Here is a 19,910-nt window from a genome sequence, read left to right on the forward strand (position 1 = left end):
TTAGCCACCCCCTTCCCTCTCCCTCTCTCTCTCTCTGTTGTATCAAATTACACCCTGAATTATAGGTTTAAAGTGCCAAATTTCAAGGTTGAAAATTTAACAAATTTTTTGCTTGGTCACTACACTCCCTTGCATGAATTTAACTAACATCCATTTTATACGAAAGTCGAATTAGCAGCCATCCTTACCCTTTCTGCTATACCAACTGCAAATTGTACTGTATTCATAGTTACAATAAAAGTAATAAATATTGCAAGTCAATGAACCAGTCCAACAAACGTTTAAACGCACTTCTGAAGCATAATGATTGGTGGAAATTAACTACACAATCTTCGCAAATACATTTAGAACATCTTCAACCCGTTTTCAGAGGCTTTTTATTTCACCCTTCGAATTGACAGAATGGTATCAGTGGTCCTTTCTGGTATGCAGCAGGGGCAACCATCCCTCTGCTGATGTTCGCAGCTCTCTCAGTACAGATGAAGATCAGGGCACCCGGTGCAAAGACATTTCTGCAGGTCATCCAGGCCCGCTTTGGAAATCGGACACACTTGGTATTTTGTGCCTTTGCCATCATGACCAATATCATCGTTACCGCAATGCTGATGATGGGTAATGAATCGATTGAGAAATAAAGTCTATTTCATATTATAACGAATCATTCATTAAGACTATAGATAAAAGACTATTACGTCATAATCATTATAGCGATAGATTGTTTAACGTCAATGGAATATATCGCTTCGATTTTCAATACCACCCGCACGTTGCATGCTTTATAAGATTTAGTGTGAAATATGGGAACGTAATTAGATTGAATAAAATCACCCTGAGTAATAAAGGAAATGGGTGAGTGCTTAGAGATAATCAACTGGCGATAAAATGATTACATTATGAAGGAAATAATCCCATCTGTGGAGATTATAAAACTCGTTTATGGACGAAGGTATTGCATGAAATCAGGTATCGTAGAAACCTGCATGCGATCCTTCATGTTTAGTTTATTTTTCTTTCCGGGGAGGGGTCTTCTTGAACTCCGCGACCCCCTTTACATAGTTACTGCCAGTATAATAATAATAATAATAATAATAATAATAAAGGTATATTTACCCAGGGTAGCCACTTCAGTTCCGAAAACTGTTCTCCCAGCGGGCCCTGCTATTATTACCCGGCTAAGCTAGGCTACCTTCTCGGTGCACACAGCTTTTTGAGGAATTACTTCCTGCCGGTACCCATTTACCTCACCTGGGTCGAGTGCAGCACAATGTGGATGAATTCCTTGCTGAAGGAAATTACGCCATGGCTGGGATTTGAACCCACGACCCTCTGTTTCAAAGTATATATATATATATATATATATATATATATATATATATTTTTTTTTTTTTTGGGTGGATCTAGTGTTAATGTCACTATAAACACTTTTTATGGAACCTAAAGCAGATAAATTAACTAAAGAATGTCTGTTTCGGTGAAAAAATGCCATTATGCCATTAAAAGTTAGCATGTAATTGTTCATAACAGGCCTGGATTAACCAATCGGTTGTCAGGTTTGCTTGAGTTGCATCTAACATTGATTAATTCTTATCCATAGAAAGTTTTTAGTCTTATTTCACCAAATGTATTATGTGTGAATTTCAGGATTTGATGTACGATAACCATTGATCAATATGAACTTATATATGCACACATTTCTTCAGTATTAATGATTACATGATTATTTTTCTCTGTATGGTAGAATAGTAAATTTATGAAAAATCCATTGTTCTTTGTCCGAAATACCTGGTTATTTCAGGAGGTTGTGCAGTTCTGACATCACTTGTGGATGGTCTATCATTGGAAATGGCAGCCATGTGTTTGACGGCGATCATCTGGGCGAGTACGGGCATCGGTGGGCTTGGAGCCACATTCTATCTCTCTTATTTCAACACCACCGTTATATTCATCATCATGACCATCTTCGTACTCATAACGTATAACAACGTCGGAAGTCAGAACACGATACTTGGTAAGGGATGCAACGACCCCTCGATCGTTGATCTGAAAATAAGGATCATTTCATCATTAATATCATAACGCCATAGTCGATTGAAATTTATTTGGCTAGACGATATATCCGCCACAGAGGCTTTGTGTAGTGACCATGCACCAAAAGTCGTGTCATAAACCACTTTTGCCTTCCAGAAGAATCGAATTTTCCGATGCTACCACGCTATCTCACGATGTGGTTGCCATCAATACCACCTCACTTGTGTTACTATGGAAAGCCAACGCCCCCATTATCTGTATCCGATCCTCGTGCCGGTGCTCCGGTAAGACTTATGGCGGTGTTGGCGTTTGATATATATCATTACATTACGGTTACATTGATATACCAGTATTAATCACTATCATAACCAATTTTTTGTACATGCAGGTACTGTTGATACGATGTATAATTACCTGAACTGCACATTGGGTCCTGAACAGAACCAGGACCGGAGTTACCTCACCTTTCTATCTCCCAGTGGGATCATGTTCGGTGTCATTAACATCGTTGGTAAGATAGCATTTATTTATGAATGACAGACTAGAGGAGGAGAGTTCTAGTTTAGATGAAAGATAAGTAAAGAGATTATTTTTAATGAATTTAACATAATATACGGTAGATATTTCCCGGGCAAAGTAGTGCTTAGATCACAAACCGATCAGATGCAACTCACATAATTATTCTCCCATAGATCTACATCATGTGAATTTCAAGAAAATGGAATAAAGAGAGGCCCCGCAATGAGTCAATTTTTATCTTCGAAAAAAATTGTGACCCCAAAAGATCATCATTCAAATAAAACTCATTTTTATACAGACGATAGGACTTCACATTTTTTATTGCCCCCCAAAAAGCGTTTTTTTTAATAGGAGTAGGTCCCTGGCCACGGTGCTGGACCCCGGTTGCTTCCTCCCATATGAAGTATGGAGTTGGGAACAGAAACTTTTGTGAGGTATTGTAATTATTTTTCGAAAAATTCATGAAAAAGTAGTCATTTATTTTCACTGCATGGCTACTGCTATGAAATTCTTGCATCTGACATGTCTGATTGCATGAGAGAAAATTTGTGGAAATATTTATTTGTTTCATGAAAATCTCCTAAGGATTCTGAGTAGTTGGCAAGTGAAGGCAGACATAGAAGAATTATGAGCTGCCCGGTAGTTGATCAAGACTCATTCACCCTTACGCTTGGATAGGTATAGGCTTAATAATGACATGTTTTTTCTCAAGAAATGTATTATTGTATGTATTATTACGAGAAAATTAGATAGACACTCTCTCTGACCTAAGCAGAAATTTAGATAAAATGCCTTCAGTTTCTTCTCTGTAGTTTTTTAAATGAGATAGTCTTCATTTTCTTGTTTATTTTCCTTCAATTTTTGTGTGTGTGTGTGTGTGTGTATTATCATCTCAAACCGTAGCTCTACCATGATGGACCTATGATATATATATACATTATGTTGCAAATTCCTTTTACTAGATAAAGTAACTGATTATAGAAAATAATACGCCTATTACAGGCCTACAATGCAGATCCCTATATGAAAAGCGGATTCTTCTCTGATTTTCAATGATCTATAAGCTGAACAGATTTTTTTCGGCTCAGAGACAATGTTTTGAATATAGGAAGTGCATAAAGGTGAAAGGAATTAACTATACTCCGGCTGCCTAAGAGTCTCATACATATAGATCAGGTAGATAGCAAGACATTATCCCCAGGTTCTACTGAATAAATCATCTCTGCTTTGGCCTTAAGCAGCTTTTAACGGATGACAGTTTTGAATATTATCTGCCATTGCTCTGAGGTCTCGGTAAAAGCTTTTAATATTCCATACTCTGACCATGGAGCTATCATAGCTCCATGCTCTGACTGAAGTTAAAGTGCATGGAAGAGCAGAAAATTCCGAAAATGATTATCTTTTATTTCCAAAACACACAGGAAAAATTTCGACTAAATATTGAGAAAATTACAATATATTTTGAGAAGTAAATGCAGTTCAACAAAAATTAATCTTTGATTTAATGACATGCTTTTAAACCAGCGACGTGTCTCTTCTAATTATCCCACTTTTCCCCTTCATCATCATCATCACCTTGTTGTTGTGGTTGTTGTTGTTCTTCTTCTCCTTCTTCTTTTTCTCCTTTTTCTTCCCATTCCTCTTCTTCTTCTTCGTCCATTATCATCGTCTTCCTCTTCCTCTTCTTCTTCCCAGTCTTCTATTTCCTTCTCCACATTCTTCTTCTCCTCCTTCTCCCCTTTTCTTCTTGTTCTTCTAGTTCTTTTATTTTTTCTTCTTCTGCTCCTCCTACCTCCCTCCTCCTTCTTAGTACTTCTTCTTCTTCTTCTTCTGACTCACTTCTTCTTACTCGCCTTTCGCTTCATTCTACTAAACAAACAGACTTTGAGCCTTTTTTTTATAGATGTAAACACAAATGAATGAAGTCATAATCAGGAAACTTTTTGATCTGTATAATTTTAACTTTTAATAACCATAATTCCCTGGGGGAAATGGTAATGAAAGTATTATGGTTGAAGGACAAAGCAATGCCTAATATTGGTGGAAAGAAAATTGATGAGTCATTTGATAAATTCAAACGATAATGACAACATTTTTATTGCACCATTTCTGAGAAGGTTCAAAGCGCATAACATTAAGACAGAAGACAAGCAACACTGGGGCAATAAGCCAGTTCGTAGTTCCTTTCTGCGCATGATCAAAAGATTCTACGCATGATCAGAGGAAGGTAATTTGTACTAAAGTGACATGGTGGTTTAAAATCTAATGAGATAAGCACCAACTTTGATGTCTTGATTATTCATATATTCTTTTGAACTGTGGTTTTCATTTACATCCACAAAAAAACAACAATGCGTCCACGAACGACTGGTATTTCACAGTTTGCCAAGTACATTGTGCAACATGCTATGATATGCATTCAAAGAAGGAATGCAACAAATACCTTCATAAAGTGTTCATTGGTGTGCTATTCTAGTCACCTGGTCTATTCAATTTCTTCATCCTGCTATGTAAGGCAAGCTTACGTAATATCTTGCTTTGAAATCTGCCTATCATAATGAAAGAAATGAAAGGTCATTTGACCAAAATTGTCCATGAAGTAACTACGAACTGGTCTATTGCTTGTCATTTCTTTTTGAGCCAAAAACGCGTTGGAACGAATGAACCGAGCGGTTTTCGTTGACAGCAAACATGTTGGCAAGGAACTTTGCGTGCAAGTTAAAAACAGGAGATGAGTAAGCTCTGGATGTATATGATAATTAAATTTTGAGTAAATAATCAATTTTAATGTAAAATAGTGATTAAGTGGTCTTTAAATTCAAACATTGATTTTCAATAAACCGCGGTATTACCATAAGCATTTTAGCAGCCGATTTTGTTGAAATAGCTTCAGATGATAAACTGGGATTTATGCCTTGTTTTAAAGATTGCCATTATGATATTCACAACGTAGTTCGGTCCACCCGTCATACCGAAATATATTAACAATTACTATACAATGAAAATGACTTTGAAATGCCGATTAATAACACAAACAAAAACCGATAAAGACAATTATGATTACTAGTAGTATGAAAAAAAAGAACAATGCAGTTATTTCAACACATCGTCATATGAAAGGATGAAATAACCATCAAACACAGGAAAAAATACTCGTGTGCGGATGCCGCTTGAATGCGTTCCTTCCTCCGATACATATACACCGAAACGCACACGCAAATACCCCACTCACACACACTAACCAGGGGCGTCGATCCATTCTTGAGATGGGGGGGCGGTAAAATTATAAAGTGAATCAACGTTCCATAGGCGCTCGATTACACAAAACAAACAAACAAACCCACACACATACATATAGGCCTATATATATGTGATTCATGAGAAAGAGACACATATCTCACCAACAAATTAATGAACAAATTAATGCGAGCGCGGCGCGCGAGCCGAAAATTTTGATATTTCGATCTGAAAAAATTGAGTTAAATGGACGTTTTTAATAAAGAACAAGATATATATCCAACAAAAGATTATTGCAAATCGAAGCGGGAGTTCTTTTGAGGTTTAGAACTGAAAACGGGACATTCTATTTACCTATTTAATCATGAAAAGTATGGGTTTTTTGCCACCGAAATGATGCGAGCGCGAAGCGCGAGCTGAAATTTTTTATATTCCAATCTGAAAAAGCGGACATTTTGAGCACGATTTTAAATAAAGAAAGAGCTTTGTATCTCAATCTCGCTTGCTGATTTCTGTGTAACATTACAATCTTATTTTATTTTTGCACATGCTGAATTATTGGGGGGGGGGGGGCAAAACGATATGTTTGCCCCCCAATATTTTCATTGGTGGGGCGATCGCCCCCCTGCCCCCCCCCCACCGGATCGACGCCTCTGAACTAACCCTCACACACTCATGTGCAATCCCCTCACCCACACGAAATAACACCGAACACGCGCTGAGCAGAAATGAAAATGTTAAAGAAAATGCTAAAGCGAGTGATCTATTTACATTTAAACGTTATCAATCTTGGAAGATCCTGGATAATCTTATCTTTTATCCTTGATAATCTACTTTTCGTGAGCCCGTATGTGTAGAAGTGTAAAAATATCACGTGATGCAAAATAACAGTACTTTCTGCTCTATAACAGTACTGTAACTGTATATTAGAGCACACGGCTGCTGCAAAAATTAAATAACTATAAATCATTTCATACATACAAAACAGACAGGAAAAATCATGTTATCGGATACTGCAAGAATCGTAAAATTGCATCACAGTAATAATTGTTTTTATATTTATGAAAATCGAAGCCATGCCTACTATTGCCAACAATGCAACTAGCTTGTCTTCATTCGAGGAGCAACGTTTTATTTACATAAACCACATGCATGATATAAGTGCAATACCCGTATACTATTCATGAAAAGCCTATGTGCATGATCAGTAGACCTTATCTTATTACCGGAGGATGCGTTGGTCGAAAGGAAAATTAATTTGATTGAATTTTGGTCGCGGACGAAAATTGCTTTCAATTTTGATGATTACATCATCTATTACCCCATTAACTCTTAACATGCTATGTGCAATGTTTGTTTTATAAATGGAGCATAACCTTTTATTCGAAATTGACATTTTGTATTCTTCCGGGGCTATGATTTTAAACTGAGCAGTCGAAATCAAGTAGTCAATTCAGCTGAATATTTGGAACTTGCACCTGGATGTTTTTAACAGTGCCTAAGGTATATAAGTTGCGCTGAGACCTCAGTGTTAAGTTGTATTTCAGGTATTCATCGCAGTCTGCTATTCCTATTTTGTTAACTACTCAGAGCAGGTTTTAAGCTGATGTATGGGGTTATACGATTAATTCGCTTATCATGCGAACACTTTTTCTCCATCCGTTGCCATGGATCAAACGTTTCCAAAGATTCCTGAAATTTTAAGGCTGAAATTTTAGACGTTTATACCCCGAAAGTAATTTGGCAAATTCTTTTATATCATTGATTGCACGGGGTAAAGGCACTTGCCTTCTGCCTTGCTCCCATTCTGTTTATTTTATTGTATACAGGCCTACTCCGTCACAAGTTATTGCCTTTATGAAATAATACCTTTTTTCTGTTATAACAAATTTTTTGGATATTCATATTATTTTATAACAAATAATTTTGTAAATCATATGTTGAAAATTATATTTTGTAAACATGGAAAGAAATAACCGGTGTGTTGGCTCGGTTGGTAGAGCGTCCGTCTCACAACCGGGAGGTCGGGGGTTCAAACTCCGACTGCGTCAGACCAAAATACGTTAAAAGATGGGAGTTGCTGCTACCCTGTTTTGCGTTCAACGATTAAAGGGATAGAGTCTCGTCGATCTGGCGCTGCACAGCGGCTGCCGGGCCCACGATTAATTGGGCAAATCAAATTTTCGGAGTATTTCATTTCATGTTTATTTCGAATAATAAATTATGGATTTTTTTAGAATTGTTTATTTTAATGAATGAATGGATCCCGTGTCAGGACAAGAAGAAGAAAAAGTCATATTGAAAAATGGAATGAGAATGTTACTTTCTAAATATCATACCAAAATCATTCACACAATTAGATTTTCATTTTAAACAGGTAAATTTTTTATAGCTCCATCCGTCATGTTTTGCATCCTCAATTTTTTATATTTATACATGTGAATTCCAAAATAAATCACCGTCTCATGAAAGCTACAATACTCATGATACTTACACTGCTTGTAATAATAACCTGGAATATAGTATTGTTAGAAATGAATCCCCTAAGAAAATGGAAATTTAATTTATGTTTATTTAACTTTGTGTTTGTCATGGTCTGTTGAACAAGATCATGTTATGTTTTAAGCGTATAGAAGTTTACAAGAGTTAAAGATGATTGTCATCATATTAGGTTGTAATATGTATATTCGTATATCTGTACATGGATATAAGCTGCATTTTCGTATACATTGCGTTGTCATGTTTTATTATTATTAGTGTTAAAATCATTGATATATTTTTCTTTGTTTTTTTTATCATATTGATTTAATAAAACACATAAAAAAAGAAAAAAAAGAAAAAGAGTCGTCCTAAAATTCTATGATGAAAGAAGCATTCTGAAAATGTATGAAGCTTGCTTTTTTTCATTACAAAATGGTTGAATGTTGAATGATGCTCTTACAAGTCTACCAAATTCTGGTGAGTTCATCAGGACTCCCAGCATCCCGCTTCCCACACTTTTAAAAATGATAGGTCAAAATACAAAAAAATATATTGGTCAAGTAACCAATCTGTCTTTTAATGTGTTCGACCGATAAAAATTGTCGAAATCAACCAAAATTCTGGTTGACTTTATATAAATTGGTTGATTTTGACCATATTTATCGGTCGGACACATATTCACTAACGCATTAGTTATCATGGTTATCTTGGCCAATCCATTTTAAGAGTGCAGTGCCATGAACACTGGAATAGGCATACACCTTGTCAAATCTTCATTCTCCACTATCTGTTATTCATTCCGTTTAATATTTCACATGTTTACTGTTCTCACCCAGGTAACTTTGGAACTGTGTTCGTAGATCAGTCCTACTGGCAGAGTTCAGTAGCAGCTAAACCAAGAGAAGGCATGTGGGGATTCCTGATTGGTGGTTTAGTCTGGTTTGCCATTCCTTTCACCTTTGCATCTACCATGGGTCTTGCTTACCTGGCACTTAGCGCCAATGCTGGTATGCATCTTCTCTCACCGGAACAGATTGCTCAAGGTATGAAAAAAAAATCTAGAGAAGGGAAACCAAATGCTTGGATTTGGGAGAAATCAGAGTCCAACAACAAAAAAAGAGAAAAACTCTCAATGCAGACATTGTAAAAGACGAAAATAGCTTAGTCCAAATGATGATAGAATGTAAAGTGGAAGGGAAGGCCATACAAAGTCAAAGAAAGACAAAATGTATAGATAATAGGAAGAATTGGACATTGGATGGAATGGTCATATCATCATATCAAAAGAAAATGCGTACATGAGAATGCCGATGGTTCTTTGACATGTTTGATGAATAGTAGAGTAGTAGTAGTAGTAGGAGTAGTAGGAGTAGTAGTAGTAGTATAGTAGTAGTATGAAATTCATCATGTCGTTATGATGTTTGAATGAAGAAACTTTTGGAATATCCTCATGAACAGGAATCAGAGAAGTTTTCTTTAATAATGTGCATTTTGGATACTCTTTTGCGTTTTCCAGGCCTAGTCCCTCCAAAAATAGCACAGGAATTGATGGGCCAGAGTGGGGAGGTTTTGATGGTCCTTATGATTCTCATGGCTGTGACGTCAACGGGGTCGGCGGAGGTCATGGCTATCACGTCTATCTTAGTTTACGACTGCTATCAGATTCACTTGAAGCCTTTCAGACGTGTTGCCGATAGCAATGGCTGCGTCCTCTGTGGCAAATCACGTGGTCGGATGGCGTCGTTGAGAGACCAGTGCAACTGTCAGAGTATGGTTGACTGTGAGTGGTGTCACGCTGATGATGAGTGAGTAGATTACAGGCATACGGACAGTTTACATATATATTTGTGTCAGTAATTCTCACCGTCAACTTTGTTATTTGAAATTACAAGCGAAGCCACGTAATAAAACAAGGCAGACATTGCATTATGTATTTTTTATATGTTAATACTTGTAAGTAGCTTTACCTCGGGTCAAAGATACCTAGCTTAATGGTATGTAAGGATATACATTTTACAGCATTTACCGAACTTTACATCCATTTGGTTGTTTATAAGCCAAATATGCAGCCATTTTAATTTCATGCTTTCTCAACACATGATTGGCGTACATAATTTATACTGAAACAATACCATCCCTGGCTTTAAGTGTAACTTCTCATTATTATACTCTTTCTCGGAATGGAAAGGGGTGTACTCAACTCATGAATAACATTTTCCGTCTTGGAAGCTCTCATAACAACTCGATAAAATAACGTATTGACGTAAAAAGAACATTAAAATCAGCTACTGATGATATGATAAAATCTCATTTACTTCTATTTACTTCACAGAGCAAGAATGGAACAAACAAAGCGTGCCCTTAAGCCTGCTTTCAAGTGCACTGTGCATGGTACATATCGCACTTATCTGGAGCTCCTTCAGAGCAAAAGAGATTGGAGTCTCGTCTGGGTTTCTCTATCCTTCGTACCTCTTACACTTATCTTCAATTTTTTACAGGTAAATGGAGGTTCCTAATCACTTTGATACCACATATATTGACTATGAAAAGTAGACTATTTCGAAGTTGACTTCTGTTGGAGAGGCAAAATGAAAAGAATCTCTGACGTAAAATGGAGAGGAAAAATGAAAAGAATCTCATGTCACATCAATGGTCAAAGAGGTGGATGTGTGTGTTTTTGTGGGAGTGGGTGGTGTGAAATACCTGCTATGTAATTTCAAGAAGATATAAATTGTTAAATGGTTAAAGTTTTTGATTGAAATGTGATAAAAATATACACAGCAAAAACTGTGATGTTAACCGGTGTACATAGAGGACCACACCAGTTATTTTACACCGGTGTTAAATCGGTGGTGTTAGTTTTATCCCTATAGGTGTCAGTTTTAACACCACAGTTTTTACAGTATATTTCTACATATTAGAAAATGTTCATTTCAGTAATTATCATTATTATCATTTAGTAAATGCAAAATCATACATGTATTTGGAAGCTTTTTATTGCAGATAATCTATTGTCATTTCTGCATGGTGTATATCGACACGGTTGAGTGAACATGGGATATTTATTTATTTATTTCCGTTTGATTTCAGCAGGGTAGCCCTTTCAGTTACAAAACTGCTCTACCAAGGGGCCCTGCACAATAAAAAAGACAAATACATATAAATAACAATTTACATTCACAAAAAAACTTAATTTAATTTAACTAAATACTTAACTACAAATATTTACTCAAGTAAAATCACATTCAATTAAAATTACAAAAACTAAAATCACATAAAGAAGAGTTTTATGAGTTTGCCTATTGAAAAGAGCCATTATGAGGTAACCATTTGTCTTTCTTTCTTGCAGTAGATGTCAAGAAGGCTCCTTTGTATGGTGAAGCCCATTCATTCGGTCTCGAAAACCTATAAGAATAATAGTAGTTACGTGAAGGAAAATAGAAAAATATATAAAGATTGCTGCAGGAGAGAGAGAGAAAAGAGTGAGAGAGAGATAGAGAGGGAGGAGGGGGGGGGGGTCAGATAAAAGTATATGGATGTGGATGAAGAGTTATACATACTGTATATAGATTTATCATATATTTTTAAACGACAATTAGGCAGTGGCTTACCTAGTGCGTGATGTCTTCGCCATTGACTTTCAGAAAACGGCCCAAAATTAAGTTAAGATTCTTATGAATTTTCACGTGCGACACGCTGATGCCGAGCATGTCCGCATGATACACTGTAGATAGTTGAGAAGATTCTCAATATTATGAAAGGGTCACCTTCTCAATACAAACAATTTCATCCTGCTGATGCAAGATTGAGACTGTCCACGCTTTCTACTGGGTCATCGAGTCAGTGACCTAGTCCCTGCTAATTCAATAAACACACCATGCATCTTCGATTTTTTTTGTGGAAAAATGTTGAAAAGGAAGAAGTATATAAGGAAATGGTAATCAGGAAATTTGATTTTAAATGTCAACTTATATGCAATTTTGAGGGTCTGAAATCATGACACTATGCTGCGTTAGCATGGTTAGAGAGAGTGACTGTCATTTCTGAGGGGACTATTGCGGCCTTGAAATTGATTTTTTTTTCTTTGCTGTTTAATATCAGAAATCAGATGACGCTTGTCCTACCGAGTTTAACCAATGAATTTTATTCAATCACTAGGTGAATCTCAACGCTGTGTACAATTTTATGGGGATCTTGATAGGCTCATCAGTAACTCCTATCATTCTGAGCATGTTTTGGACGAGGCTGACTGGCATGGCTATGATAATGGGTGCCACCATCGGCATGGCGTGCGGGTTGATCACGTGGATCATTGCCGGCTCCATTCTGAATGGAAATTTAAACTTCAAAGTCTTCTTCGATAGTTCATGTAAGTTCTATGTTATTGTCATAATATCCTCGTTAATTCGTTTATTCAATAAAATTTGTATTTACTTTTCAAAAAGACATCGATGACGTAAATTAAACAAAGATAAAGATAATTTTCTATTTCTGTGTGCAAGATAAATTACTATATTCATTCCATAAATATTACTGATGCAATAAATAAACAGCGCAGATTAGCAATATAATAGGCTATAACTCACTGCATGAGAATGAATATCTGAGTCGTACAAAATGAGAGAGGGAGAGAGAGAGAGAGAGAGAGAGAGGGGGGGGGGGTATCGTTAAGGATTACAACTATAACTAAGGGCAATTAGTACAACTCTTTGTTCTTTTTCATCACCCAGGGGAAAGCTTCGATGAGAACATGTTAATTGGTAACTGCGGATCCATTCTGTCGGGAGCTCTAATTACTTTAGTCGTCAGTTTCTTAACCAACCGTGGTGTCACAGAAGAGGAAAAACATGAGATATGGGAGAAAACAAGAGATATTGACAATCCGCTTTCACCTTGGCCACAACTCTACGTCAAGTGAGTTAGGCGTTGACAACATAATTAATGAAGAATTATGCATGTTTAAAGGTCAAGTCCACCTCAGAAAAATGTTGATTTGAATCAATAGAGAAAAATCAGACAAGCACAATGCTGAAAATTTCATCAAAATCGGATGTAAAATAAGAAAGTTATGACATTTCAAAGTTTCGCTTATTTTTAACAAAGTAGTTATATGAACGATCCAGTTACATCCAAATGAGAGAGTCGATGATGTCACTCACTCACTATTTCTTTTGTTTTTTTATTGTTTGAATTACAATATTTCAATTTTTACGACTTTGACGATTAGGACCTCCTTGCCTGAAGCACAAAATATTAAAATAATGGAATTCCACGTGTTCAGGGAGGAATGAAACTTCATTTCACGTGACAATGACGAGAAAACAAAAATATTTCATATCTCATATAATAAAATACAAGAGAAATAGTGAGTGAGTGATGTCATCAGTTCCTCATTTGCATACCGACCGAGATGTGCATATAACTGTTTTGTGAAATGAAGCGAAACTTTAAAATGCCATAACTTTCTTATTTTACATCCGATTTTGATGAAATTTTCATTGTTATGCTTGTTGATTTTTCTCTTTTTATTCAAATCAAGTTTTTGTTGGGGTGGACTTGTCCTTTAAATGTGTAAAGGAGGACACGACCCTTCATTTATTTTTTCCCAAGGGAATAGTAAGAAGGGCCCATTAGTCCGGCCGGCCGGACTAATGGGCCAAACAGGGATGTTGAAATATTTTCTAACTGAATAGCCTGTCCATTCGAAAATAAAGCGGTATATTTTTTCACAAAATATATGGTAACGCAAATAATTTGATCATGCTGATAGTTTAGAAGAAGCTGCTCATCTGATTTCTGGAAATAAACTTGTAATTCAGACAAAAAAGTTTAAAGAAGTTGGGCATTTGGAGTTAACTCCTGCCTTTACATGAAATAGCCATTTCTTTAAAGCATTTTCTTTCTGATAATAAATCCGAAGAGCAAAACAAAAAACAAAGAATAAATAAATCGAGCATACATATTAGACGATACTCACGATGTAATGTATATATATCATGCAGAGATTCCCTGCACACACACACACATCCTCACACCTTCACCCCCACAACACTCACATACAATGACACACACACTATGTTGCCACGCTTCTTCAATAAATTCAAATTCAAATTTATTTATTTCACTTCCATCAAACAAAAACAAATTGTATACCATATATAAACATAAATATTTGTATCCGTTGCAAAGAAAAAATAATGATACATATGTTGTGAAAAAACAATTAGACAATTTGGGCAATACATTGTATAGGTTTTAAATATGTATACTATTTTTCAATAGAAATTAAATTAAGATGGAAATTGATGGACCCACTAAAAAGCAATGTGAATAGTGTGAGGAAATTTACGAATACTTCGATAATTATTGCATGTTTAGTAGAGAACCTTTACAAAATTCAGATGTGTATCTTTTAGCAAGAATCCAGCTCAGCGTCTGAAATATGAGAGTCGGTGTAGAAAGGGCGTATGGGGTTCCTGCCGAAAGATGCGACTCAGAATGTTATGAAGGTTCCTACAGTCCCTAATAACAAGTTGAATCTTTATATGGAAATATCCGGGAAATGTGTCTAATGGATTATTTTTGTTCAGGGATACATACATATTGTTATAAATACCATTGTTATATTTTCTTTTGTGTACATTCATACAGAGAATTTGGGGTTCCAGAAGGAAAGCTAGTCTACAACCGTCCTTCGCTACTGCAGATGCTTAGTGAGTTCCGACGAGCAAACCTCATTGCAATTGTATCTGGAGTGAGCGCAACAATCATTCTCGCAGTCATCTGGCCAGTCATCATGAGCTCCATGGGAGTCCTCGGCATGAACGAGTTCAGATCCTGGATATATCTTTCCGAGACTTGGGCATTTATCGCTGGTGTGTTTATCATCTTCGTCCCCATTGTCACGGAGGTACGAGACATTGCATTGCGTTTGAAAGAGAATAAGGCCAGGATGGCGGTTGGTCCTGTCGAAGAAACCACCCAACCAGCAGAAAGAACTGCTCAGCCTTTACAACATCAACATGATGCTTGCCAGGTACCGACTGTCAGTGGACAAACTTTATAACGGAATTATGAATTCTCTTTTTTTTGTAAGGATTGCCTATATCTGTATAAGTATAGTCACACGGTCCCTTCTGATTCTCAGAGCTGCGAAGGGCGTAGAACAGCCTTTCGGTAAAAAAGAACATTGCTCTTTTTAATTTATTTTATCCATAGCAGGGGCGGCGCTACAGGGGGGGGGGGGGGCGGGGAACGATCGGACAGTTTTCCATTAGTGTCCTAATAGACGATAAAGTTCTTTGGCATGATCATGTAGAACACGATAGTAATCTTGAAAATTATGTATGCTTTATATAATGCATTTACTTGTATAATTTTATCTATTGTAAATATGTGTTTTGTTTTTGTCTCACCTGCATAGCAGAGTCAGACTATAGGCGCCGTTTTTTCCGATGGCGGCGTCAATATCAAATCTTAACCTAAGGTTAAGTTTTTTTAAATGACAGCATAACTTAGAAAGTATATGGTCCTACTTCATGAAACTTGGCCATAAGGTTAATCAAGTATCACTAAACATCTGACATGAGTTTCACGTCACATGACCAAGGTCAAAGGTCATTTAGGGTCAATGAACTTAGACCATGTTGGGTGAATCAACATCAAAATCTTAACCTCAGGTTAAGTTTTTGAAATGTCATCATAACTTAGAAAATATATGGACCTAGTTCATGAAACGTGGACATAAGGTTAATCAAATATCACTAAAGATCCTGCATGAGTTTCACGACACATGACCAAGGTCAAAGGTCATTTAGGGTCAATGAACTTTGGCCGAGGTGGGAGTATCTGTTGAATTACCATCATAACTTTGAAAGTTTGTGGACCTGATTCATGAAACTTGGACATAAAAGTAATCAAGAATCACTGAACATCCTGTGCAAGTTTCAGGTCACATGATCAAGGTCAAAGGACATGTAAGGTCAATGAACTTTGGCCACGTTGGGGGTATTTGTTGAATTATCATCTTATCTCTGTAAGTGTATTGGTCTAGTTCATAAAACGTGGACATTAGAGTAACCAAGTATCACTGAACATCTTGTGCGAGTTATAGTAGTTTTCAAAGTCAGCACTGCTTCTATATCGCGTGATGCAGGTGAGACCGCCAGAGGCATTCCACTTGTTATGCTTTTAGGGCACCTTTTAATACCAGGTTTTTGCTGAAAGGGCACCCTATTGAAATATTGTTTAAATAAATAAAAGAATAAGGGGGAATGAAAAAAAGGTTTCAAAAGACAGATCTTGATAGTATAACTGTATATCCCTCTTAATATTCAATGTACATTGTGTTTAGAGAATAACATACATTACATCAGCTTTAGCGATAGCTCAGTCAGTAGAATGGGGGTTCTGAATTCCGGTTACTCGGGTTCGATTCCCAAATGGTGTATAAGTGCCCTTTGGTTAGGCATTTAAATCCTCATTAACCGGTCCCTCGGAGAAGACAGTAAGCCTTCGGATGCCTTGTTTCTTACTTACCAGGATTGATGCTTTCTTAGCAATCACACTATTTAAAATTACAAAGTAACTGTTAAAAAAACAGTAATTATTTCTAGCAGCTGGGACTCACAAACGGTATGAACTGTTAAATTACGACGAGCTGCGAACATGAAAAAAAATAATAGATAACTAAAAAACCCCACTTGTTAATATTCATTTATCATGAAAATCGCCGTTTATTTACAAATAAGAACACTATTCATACGATTGATGCTCTGTAATCAACGTAAACACACGATAGTTCGTTTGCATTTTTACAAAGATTTTTATATTTTGCCTTGTTTTACATTTTACTTGCAATTCTGCGTTAAATATGACTGCACATATACGTTTGATCTGTTAAATCATTTTGTCGTCTGCTTTTAAAGGTAAACTCCTGTATTTTTTTTACGATTTTTCTTTGTAAAATTACTGATTTTTCTAATAGTGCAGGTAAAATCATTACCATTGTTTGCCCCCCCCCACACTTACCTTTCACTTTTCCTTCATCTCGCTATCTCCCCCCTATCATTTTACGACAAATATGTTCTACTGGATGAGAAATTCTTGGTTTATACAAAACAATCAGACAATCGTAATACGTTCATAAAATATGCGAATTATGCAATTAGTTTGTTAATTCACAGACCCCTCATCACGTATGATTTCTATATTGTTTGCTCCCAGACCTTATACAAATTTTCGACATTATTTAGGAGCAATATTTTGCAAGTAAAATATTGTTTTATTGTCATTACACGTATACAAGACGCACACTCTTATCCACACACAAACAAGAAAAAGTTTTGTTTTTTTTTTTATTGCCGAGCAGGTTCAACTTTGCGAGCATTTAGATAAGAATGGAGAATGACAGGAACCTATACATGTATACTATACGCAAGGTTCAAACTTGCACCCCAACCACTCGCTGTGGGCATGCGCGCAGGCGCAGTGGCGAGAGAAAGGCGCAACTATAATCGAATACTCGCTCTGCACCTTTTCCAGTTTTTAGCGTGCACAGTCTTGGCACTACCCATTGTAAATAATGGAGCTAACATGGGTAAAAGGTTGCATTGTAAATAGCGTTGCGGAAAAGTTGGTTGTTCAAAAGTGCACTTTGTATTTTATCTTTTTATAAGGATACATTTTACAATTTAGAAATGTTAACGAATTTACACTGAAGTGTTATCTGGGTACCAAATAGGGTAGGTAGGATACGAAGTTGCTGTATTTGTGAACGACTCAGTCGGTGATTGATTTGAATATCCCTCAGGGAGGGGATGATGTACATTTTATGTGATGATATTGAGTGAATATGATGACCGGGATGATGGTATTCTGTAAAGCCCTTTTTACACCTTTATGGATGCAACAAGGTCTTCAATCGGGGATCATCCGTGCTACTGTCCGTGATTACCTGATTAATATACCGCCTACATCATCTGCCGGCATCCTTGATCTAACGGCATGAACATGTTCAATTTTTCATTTTGGAGTACGCAGACGAGTAATCATCTGTGCTCATCCTTGTAGCCACCGAATGCATTCGGAAGGCTCCAAGTATGAGCCGAGAGGCCAGGGCTCTGGAAACGATTCTTTACTAGGGGTACTGATGTAAATTTGACAAGCAAAAAAAAGGGGGGATTTACTATAAAATGAAGGTTATTCTATTCCAGAAATTTCGACAAGCAAAAAAAACCCAAAAGACATATTGCCATTTTGTTTATCCTTGTAAACAGCGTAAATTTCCGTGTAAACACCAAGTTAAGTCCGCATGGACTCCGGCAAAGCTACGAAATTATCAATTTGGCAACCAGGATCACTTCGGATTAAGATCCTTGATGATCCGTGTTGCATTCTTGAAGGTGTAAAAGCGATTATAATAATATACAACCTACCAAACGCCTAGTAGACTAACTAGATCCTGATTATTGTTGATAAGATAACATCGTGATAGTCATGGAATTTTTCTCATGTCATTATGTCAGGATGTGTATTTTAAAGGGATGGTCCAGGCTGAAAGTATATATAGCTTAATAAATAGAGTAGAATTCACTGAGCAATATGCCCAAATTTTCATCAAAATCGGATAACAAATAACAAAGTTATTGAATTTTAAAATTTTATCAATATTTTGTGAAAACAGTCGTCATGAATATTCATTAGGTGGGGTGATGATGTCACTTCTTCAGTTGTTCTTTTGTATTTTATTATATGAAATTAGGTTTATTCTAAATTTTTTTCATCCAAGAACTAGAAAAAAAAATCGATTGACAACTGATTTAATGCATTAGATATTTATTGCTGCAACTTATTTCACTATAAGGGAGACATGTTATTTACACAAGTATGAAATAATGAAAAAAATAAGATTTTACGTGATAACATAAGGAAACGGGAAGTGGAGAAGTGACATCATCAGCCCACCTAATGAATATTCATGACGACTGTTTTTACAAAATATTGCTAAATTTGAAACTTCAATAACTTTTTTATTTGTTATCCGATTTTGATGAATTTTTTGGCATTTTGCTCAGTGAATTCTTCTCTATGTATCAAGATATAAATATTTTCAGCCCGGACCATTCCTTTAAATACGGCGAAACTTTTTTGATGCACCTGTTTGATTAAAAATGTTTCAATGAACATGACTCGTACAAAGCAGTGAGAAGCTTTCACTCAAAGTCAATTAAAACGATATATTATTTTTTCAAATTGGGACTAGACAGAAGTTGCGTCTCCTATCCTCAATTTTTATCTAAAATCTTTAGATGGGGAATACAATAAAATATTGTCAGTGTAAGGATATGTTGCTCAAACTGGTATGGCATAAAACAACCGATATTTTATCTGCTTAAAATATCTTCAATTGATAGCACCATTTTTTAATGAAATAGGATTAAAATAACAATAAAATGTGATAAATCCGTTACAAGAACTGACCATTGAAAATGCCTGATACCTGGATACTGTCTGGTCGTTTGCTGTGATATAAATTGTGCTACATATATTATAATGTGAGACATTTCTTGGATTTTTTGTGGGGGGGGGGAGTAATATTATCCTGTGAATTTAAGATGATGATAAATTTCTACATCCATACAAAT

At 36.2% G+C, this 19,910-nt stretch overlaps 1 protein-coding gene across 1 annotated transcript in view; it reads left to right on the top strand.

The window, feature by feature from the left end:
- LOC121411248 (urea-proton symporter DUR3-like) overlaps positions 1-15,398 on the top strand; it is a 39,792-nt gene extending 24,394 nt beyond the window's left edge. Inside the window, exons 3-11 of the mRNA XM_041603862.1 lie at positions 402-612; positions 1,796-2,008; positions 2,417-2,539; positions 9,102-9,308; positions 9,782-10,070; positions 10,598-10,763; positions 12,424-12,634; positions 12,996-13,179; positions 14,917-15,398. Of these exons, the coding sequence (XP_041459796.1) occupies positions 402-612; positions 1,796-2,008; positions 2,417-2,539; positions 9,102-9,308; positions 9,782-10,070; positions 10,598-10,763; positions 12,424-12,634; positions 12,996-13,179; positions 14,917-15,331 (2,019 nt within the window). The 3' untranslated portion in view covers positions 15,332-15,398. The remainder of the gene's footprint in view (positions 1-401; positions 613-1,795; positions 2,009-2,416; positions 2,540-9,101; positions 9,309-9,781; positions 10,071-10,597; positions 10,764-12,423; positions 12,635-12,995; positions 13,180-14,916) is intronic.
- The last annotated feature ends 4,512 nt before the right edge of the window (positions 15,399-19,910 follow it).

This window comes from Lytechinus variegatus, chromosome 3, assembly GCF_018143015.1.
Source record: "Lytechinus variegatus isolate NC3 chromosome 3, Lvar_3.0, whole genome shotgun sequence".
Taxonomy (NCBI): Eukaryota; Metazoa; Echinodermata; class Echinoidea; order Temnopleuroida; family Toxopneustidae; genus Lytechinus; species Lytechinus variegatus.